Source organism: Triticum aestivum, chromosome 4A (assembly GCF_018294505.1).
Source record: "Triticum aestivum cultivar Chinese Spring chromosome 4A, IWGSC CS RefSeq v2.1, whole genome shotgun sequence".
NCBI lineage: Eukaryota > Viridiplantae > Streptophyta > Magnoliopsida > Poales > Poaceae > Triticum > Triticum aestivum.
Window position 1 is genome coordinate 103533196 of NC_057803.1, and position 7705 is coordinate 103540900.

General features: G+C 43.3%; 1 protein-coding gene across 3 annotated transcripts; it reads right to left on the minus strand.

Annotated features, from left to right (window-relative positions):
- Positions 1 to 5458: 5458 nt before the first annotated feature.
- Positions 5459 to 7389, minus strand: LOC123081825 (uncharacterized). 3 transcript variants are annotated; one of them, XR_006438801.1, is made up of 3 exons: positions 6677 to 7389; positions 6350 to 6587; positions 5459 to 5573 (listed from the first exon to the last, which is right to left on the minus strand). XR_006438801.1 is itself a non-coding variant. In XM_044504345.1 (3 exons), the coding sequence occupies exons 1-3, from the start codon at positions 7052 to 7054 to the stop codon at positions 5549 to 5551; spliced, it is 648 nt and encodes a 215-aa protein (XP_044360280.1). In that variant the 5' UTR covers positions 7055 to 7389; the 3' UTR covers positions 5459 to 5548. The 3 variants fall into 3 exon arrangements, 2 of the variants coding, with proteins under 2 accessions (XP_044360280.1, XP_044360281.1); XM_044504345.1 differs by having other exon boundaries at positions 6350 to 6594; XM_044504346.1 differs by lacking the exon at positions 5459 to 5573 and having other exon boundaries at positions 6017 to 6587.
- Positions 7390 to 7705: the final 316 nt, after the last annotated feature.

Sequence of the window (7705 nt, forward strand, 5' to 3'; positions counted from 1 at the left end):
TTATGGTAACGGCGAAAGTTGCGCGGTACTAGAGAGGCTGGCAATGGTGGAAGGGTGAGAGTGCGTATAATCCATGGACTCAACATTAGTCATAAAGAACTCACATACTTATTGCAAAAATCTATTAGTTATCGAAACAAAGTACTACGCGCATGCTCCTAGGGGGATAGATTGGTAGGAAAATACCATCGCTCGTCCCCGACCGCCACTCATAAGGAAGGCAATCAATAAATAAATCATGCTCCGACTTCATCACATAACGGTTCACCATACATGCATGCTATGGCAATCACAAACTTCAACACAAGTATTTCTCAAATTCGCAACTACTCAACTAGCATGACTCTAATATTACCATCCTCATATCTCAAAACAATCATCAAGCATCAAACTTCTCTTAATATTCAACACACTCATAAGAGAATTTTATTATTCTTGAATACCTAGCATATTAGGATTTTAAGCAAATTACCATGCTATTTAAGACTCTTAAAATAAGTGAAGCATGAGAGTTCATCTATTTCTTCAAAATAAAACTACCACCATGCTCTAAAAGATATAAGTGAAGCACTAGAGCAAATGACAAACTACTCCGAAAGATATAAGTGAAGATCAATGAGTAGTCGGATAATTATGCAGCTATGTGCAGACTCTCTAACATTTAAGAATTTCATATCTTGGTATTTTATTCAAACAGAAATCAAAGAAAAATAAAATGACATTCTAAGAATAGCAAACATCATGTGAAGAAGCAAAAACTTAGGATCAACCGATACTAACCGATAGTTGTTGAAGAAGAAAGGTGGGATGCCAACCGGGGCATCCCCAAGCTTAGATGCTTGATACTTCTTGAAATATTATCTTGGGATGCCTTGGGCATCCCCAAGCTTGAGCTTTTGTGTCTCCTTAATTCCTCTCATATCACGGTCTCCCTAAATCTCAAAAGCTTCATCCACACAAAACTCAACAAGGACTCGTGAGATAAGTTAGTATAAACCATTGCCAAAACCTTATCATACTCTACTGTAGCAAATCACTGAAATTATTATTCAACATTGCATACTAAATGCCTCTGCATATTTAATAGTCCTATCCTCAAATAGAATCATTAAAGAAGCAAACATATGCAAACAATGCAAACATAAAAGCAATCTGCCTAAACAGGATAGTCTGTAAAGAATGTAGCAACATCCATACTTCCCTAGCTCCAAAAATTATGAAATAAAATTCCCACTGTAGTAAATTTATCAGAGCTTAATATTCAAAAGGTTTCAACATTTTATCACATTCTGACTTTTCTAGGGAATTATTGCAACAGCGGTAAACTTTCTGTTTTCAAACAGCAACATGAAGACTTGTAACATAGGCATAGTAAAGACTATCAATGCCACTTTTATTAGAATAAAAGATGAAAAACATTTTTCTAAATAACAGCAAGCAAATCCTAACAAAATAAATTGACGCTCCAAGCAAAACACATATCATGTGGTGAATAAAAATATAGCTCCAAGTAAAGTTACCGATGAACGAAGACGAAAGAGGGGATGCCTTCCGGGGCATCCCCAAGCTTAGGCTCTTGGCTATCCTTGAATATTACCTTGGGGTGACTTGGGAATCCCCAAGCTTAGGCTCTTGCCACTCCTTATTCCATAGTCCATCGAATCCTTACCCAAAACTTAACAGAAAACTCGTAAGCTCCGTTAGTATAAGAAAATAAATCACCCCTTCAAGGTACAGTAATGAACTCATTCTTTATTTATATTGGTGTTAAACCTACTATATTCCAACTTCTGTATGGTTTATAAACTATTTTACTAGCCATAGATTCATCAAAATAAGTAAACAACACATGAAAAACAGAATCTGTCAAAAACAGAACAGTCTGTAGTAATCTGGATCAAATGTATACTTCTGTAACTCATAAAATTTTCAAATAAATTGCTGGACCTGAGGAATTTATCTATTAATCATCTTCAAAAATAATTAACTAAATAGAACTCTCCAAATAAAAATTGCAGCAATTCTCGTGAGCGCTAAAGTTTCTGTTTTTGACAGCATGATCAACAAGACTTTCCCCAAGTCTTCCCAAAGGTTCTACTTGGCACAAACACTAATTAAACACATAAAACCACATCTAAACAGAGGCTAGATGAATTATTTATTACTAAACAGGAACAAAAATCAAGGAACTAAAATAAAATTGGGTTGCCTCCCAACAAGCGCTATCGTTTAACACCCCTAGCTAGGCATGATGGTTTCAATGATGCTCACATAAAGGATAGGAATTGAAACATAAAGAGAGCATCATGAAGAATATTACTAGCACATTTAAGTCTAACATACTTCCTATGAATAGGGATTTTGTGAGCAAACAACTTATGGGAACAAGAATCAACTTGCATAGGAAGGCAAAACAAGCATAACTTCAAAACTTTAAGCACATAGAGGGGAAACTTGATATTATTGCAATTCCTACAAGCATATGTTCCTCCCTCATAATAATTTTCAGTAGCATCATGAATGAATTCAACAATATAACCAGCACCTAAAGCATTCTTTTCATGATCTACAAGCATGCAAAATTTACTACTCTCCACATAAGCAAAATTCTTCTCATGAATAATAGTGGGAGCAAACTCAACAAAATAATTATCATGTGAGGCATAATCCAATTGAAAACTAAAATCATGATGACAAGTTTCATGGATATCATTATTCTTTAAAGCATACATGTCATCACAATAATCATCATAGATAGGAGGCATGCTTTCGTCATAATAAATTTGCTCATCAAAACTTGGGGGACAAAAGATATCATCTTCATCAAACATAGCTTCCCCAAGCTTGTGGCTTTGCATATCATTAGCATCATGGATATTCAAGGAATTCATACTAACAACATTGCAATCATGCTCATCATTCAAATATTTAGTGCCAAACATTTTATAGATTTCTTCTTCTAGCACTTGAGCACAATTATCATTTCCATCATACTCACGAAAGATATTAAAAAGGTCAAGCGTATGAGACAAACTCAATTCCATTTTTTTATAGTTTTCTTTTATAAACTAAACTAGTGATAAAACAAGAAAAATAAAGACTCTATTGCCAGATCTAAAGATATACCTTCAAGCACTCACCTCCCCGGCAACGGCGCCAGAAAAGAGCTTGATGTCTACTACACAACCTACTTCTTGTAGACGTTGTTGGGCCTCCAAGTGCAGAGGTTTGTAGGACAGTAGAAAATTTCCCTCAAGTGGATGACCTAAGGTTTTATCAATCCGTAGGAGGCGTAGGATGAAGATGGTCTCTCTCAAGCAACCCTGCAACCAAATAACAAAGAATCTCTTGTGTCCCCAACACACCCAATACAATGGTAAATTGTATAGGTGCACTAGTTCGGCGAAGAGATGGTGATACAAGTGGTATATGGATAGTAGATAAAGGTATTTGTAATCTGAAATTATAAAAACAGCAAGGTAACTAATGGTAAAAGTGAGCGTAAACGGTATTGCAATGCGTGGAAACAAGGCCTAGGGTTCATACTTTCGCTAGTTTAAGTTCCCTCAACAATAATAACATAATTGGATCATATAACTATCCCTCAACATGCAACAAAGAGTCACTCCAAAGTCACTAATAGCGGAGAAAAAACGAAGAGATTATGGTAGGGTACGAAACCACCTCAAAGTTATTCTTTCCAATCAATCTGTTGGGCTATTCCTATAAGTGTCACAAACAGCCCTAGAGTTCGTACTAGAATAACACCTTAAGACACAAATCAATCAAAACCCTAATGTCACCTAGATACTCCAATGTCACCTCAAGTATCCGTGGGTATGATTATACGATATGGATCACACAATCTCAGATTCATCTATTCAACCAACACAAAGGACCTCAAAGAGTGCCCCAAAGTTCTACCGGAGAATCACGACGAAAACGTGTGCCAACCCCTATGCATAGGTTCATGGGCGGAACCCGCAAGTTCATCACCAAAACATACATCAAGTGAATCACGTGATATCCCATTGTCACCACAGATATTCACGACAAGACATACATCAAGTGTTCTCAAATCTTTAAAGACTCAATCCGATAGGATTACTTCAAAGGGGAAACTCAATTCATTACAAGAGAGTAGAGGGGGGGAGAAACATCATAAGATCCAAATATAATAGCAAATCTCACGATACATCAAGATTGTATCACTTCAAGAACACGAGAGAGAGAGAGAGATATCAAACACATAGCTACTGGTACATACCCTCAGCCCCGAGGGAGAACTACTCCCTCCTCGTCATGGAGAGCACCGGGATGATTAAGATGGCCACCGGAGAAGGATTCCCCCCTCCGGCAGGGTGTCGGAACGGGTCTAGATTGGCTTTCGGTGGCTACGGAGGCTTCTGGCGGCGGAACTCCCGATCTATTGTTCGTTCTGGAAGTTTTAGGGTACGACGATATATATGGGTGCATGAAGTACGTCGGAGGAGCCACGGGGCCCCACGAGGCACGGGGGCGCGCCCTAGGGGGGTGGGCGCGCCCCCCCACCCTCGTGCGCAGCTCATGTCTCCCCTAACATGCACTCCAAGTCCCCTGGGTTGCTTTCCTTCCAAAAATAACTTCTCCAGTTGATTTCGTTCCGTTTCGACTTCGTTTGATATTCCTTTTCTTCGAAACACTGAAATAGGCATAAAACAACAAATCTGGGCTGGGCCTCCGGTTAATAGGTTAGTCCCAAAAATAATATAAAAGTGGATAATAAAGCCCAATATTGCCCAAAACAGTAGATAATATAGCATGGAGCAATCAAAAATTATAGATACGTTGGAGACGTATCAGCACACCGGATGGGCAAGACGTCGGGTTGGCATAGACCCTGGTTGCCCAGGGGGCGCCGGACATCGCCCAATTCGGACCAACACTTAGAGAAGCACTGGCCCGGGGGTTAAAATAAAGATGACCCTCGGGTTGGCCGACCCAAGGGAAGGGTAATAGGTTGTTGGGCAAATGTAAAACCAAGGTTGGGCCTAGCTGGAGGAGTTTTGTTCAAAGTAAACTATCAACGGGTTCCCATAACACCCAACAGCGGAAGGAACGCAAAATCAAGGAACATAACATCGGTATGACGGAAACTAGGGCAGCAAGAGTGGAACAAAACACCAGGCATAAGGCTGAGCCTTCCACCCTTTACCAAGTATATAGATGCATTAATTAAATAAGATATATTGTGATATCCCAACATATCCATGTTCCAACAAGGAACAAACTTCAGCTTCACCTGCAACTAGCAACGCTATAAGAGGGTCTGAGCAAAAGCGGTAACATAGCCAAGCAGCGATTTGCTAGGAAGGTGGGTTAGAGGCTTGACATGGCAATATGGGAGGCATGATATAACAAGTGGTAGGTAGCGTGACATAGCGATAGAACAAACAACTAGCAAGCAAAGATAGAAGTGATTTCGAGGCTATGGTCATCTTGCCTGAGATCCCGCAAGGAAGAAGAACGAGTCCATGAAGAAGACAAACAGACGTAGTCGAACGAATCCTCACAACTCCGGAACAAAACCGAACCTAACGAGAGAAGCAACCTGGAAAGAAGCAAGCAACATAGTAAACAACCATCACATAAGCATGGCATGATGCATGTCCGGTTTAATGAGGCATGGCATGGCAAAGTGCACAAACAATACTACAAATTAAGTGGAGCTCAATATGCAACGAGTTGCATATTGACGGAACACCACATGACTTATTTAGTTCTCTCCTGTTTATGTACTCAACAATATTAAATGTTGGTTAGCATGGCAAGAGGTGAAGCATACATAAACTAACTATCTAGTCAAGTTTAAATGAGGCCAGAAATAACAAACAACAATTTCAGTAAATCCTCATGTGCAAATTATGGATTTGGTACTGTTCTGCCCTAAACCATATTTTAGAGTTGTTAAACATGCAAAGTAATGCCACCATGTTAAACTAGGCATTTTTCTACCCCATTTACATATAAAGTTTATTAAATTTGGAGTTACGGTTATTTAGTTATGAAATAAATCATTTTAGCATGGCATATAAGCAAATTGATGCAAACATCAATTTAAACATTTGAAACAAGCATGAAAGTTGGATATTGTGGAACTAGATGAAATTCTAGTCATTTTTCATATTTCAAGTTTTTACATATGATGCATCATTTGTGAGATATGAAATGCATGATCTAGAGGGACTTTTCTGCAAATCTACAAATCCCTGGTTAAACAGCAAAACCACGGATCTAGAAAAAAAACCATAAGCGGGCCGAATCTGACTAGCCCGAGTGTACAGGAGAGGGGCTGGAGGGGGCTGCTCACATTGGGCCTGGCCCGGTCGGCTGGACGCAGGCGCTGGGCCTTGCTGGCGAGGTCAACGCACGGCGCGGGCGTCCATCGTCTCGTCCCTGAAGCAGGGGATCGAGCAGTGGGGTCGAAGGCAGGCAGCGGCGCAGCTGCACAGACAAGGCAAGGGCGCGGGAGGAGCTCGGGACGGCAGCGCCACGGCGGATTTGGGGCACCGGTGCTCCGGCGAACAGCAACGACGGCGGAGCACTTCCTGTGCACTTGAAGGAGAGGGAGAGGGATTTTTCAGAGAGGATGGAGAAGAACGGAAAAGAAGGAAGAAGAGGGCGATGGACACGGAACCTGGGCCTGATGATGCTCGCCGGCAGCGCGGGGACCGAAGGGCGCCGGCTCAACGCTGATCTGGGGGAGGCAGGCGCAGGGCAAGCCGGCTGCTTGGCCTTGGGACAGCGGATCGGCGCAGCCCTGCTGGCGCTGGAGGTGCGCATGAGCGAGGCCGTCGTTCTCCTGCATCGAAGCAGAGGAGGCAACGCTCTCGGGTCGCAGGGGAAGCAGCAGTGGAGTGCAGCGCGGGGACGGCGGAGGAGGCACGGTTCCGATCGGCGACGAGGTGCGGGAGAGTCCTGGTGCTCCGGCGGCGTGGCTTGGCGACTGGCACGGCGGCGGCTTGACGTGGGCGACGCAGGGGTTGTTGAAGAGCCCGGTGCACAAGGGCACCATGTGAGGGAGCTCATGGTGCACGGGGTCGGTAGGATCCAGGAGCGCGGTGATCGGGCGTGAACGCAGCTGAGCTCGGGAGCGAGCTCCTGCGCGAGATGGAGGAACGAGGAGGCCTGCGCGATCAGGACAGGAGGCTCGCGGCAGCGAGGCTGCGGGTGTGGTGGCTCGGCAAGAGGAGAAGGAGGTTGCGATCTGGTTGGGTGGCGCTAAAAGCAAGGTGGAGGCGCTCGGCTGTGGTGGTTGGTGGGATGGGGATCCCGATGAAGGAGGGAATCAGCGACGATGGGACAAGCTCCCAAGAAACAAGGGAGAGTGAGTGGCGGCGGCTGGGAGGATTAGATGGATGGATGGGACAGCTAGGGTTTCATCTGTGTATATATATAGCAGGTGGGTTAAATTAGGGGCTATCTGGTCCCTCCGATCATAATCGGATGATCCGGAATAAGTGGGTTAGGGGAGTCCAAATGAGAAAACGGAGATGTATTATAGATGTCTGGGGATGATCCGACTGCAACGGTGACGACTGCCCGGATCGGGTCCGGGACAGCTTTCGGACGTGCGGGCGAGGAGGGCCGCGAGCTGACGAGAGAGTTTAGGTTGGGCCTGGCAGTAGGTAGTGGACTGTGTAGACGGTCTAGGGAGGAAAGAGAG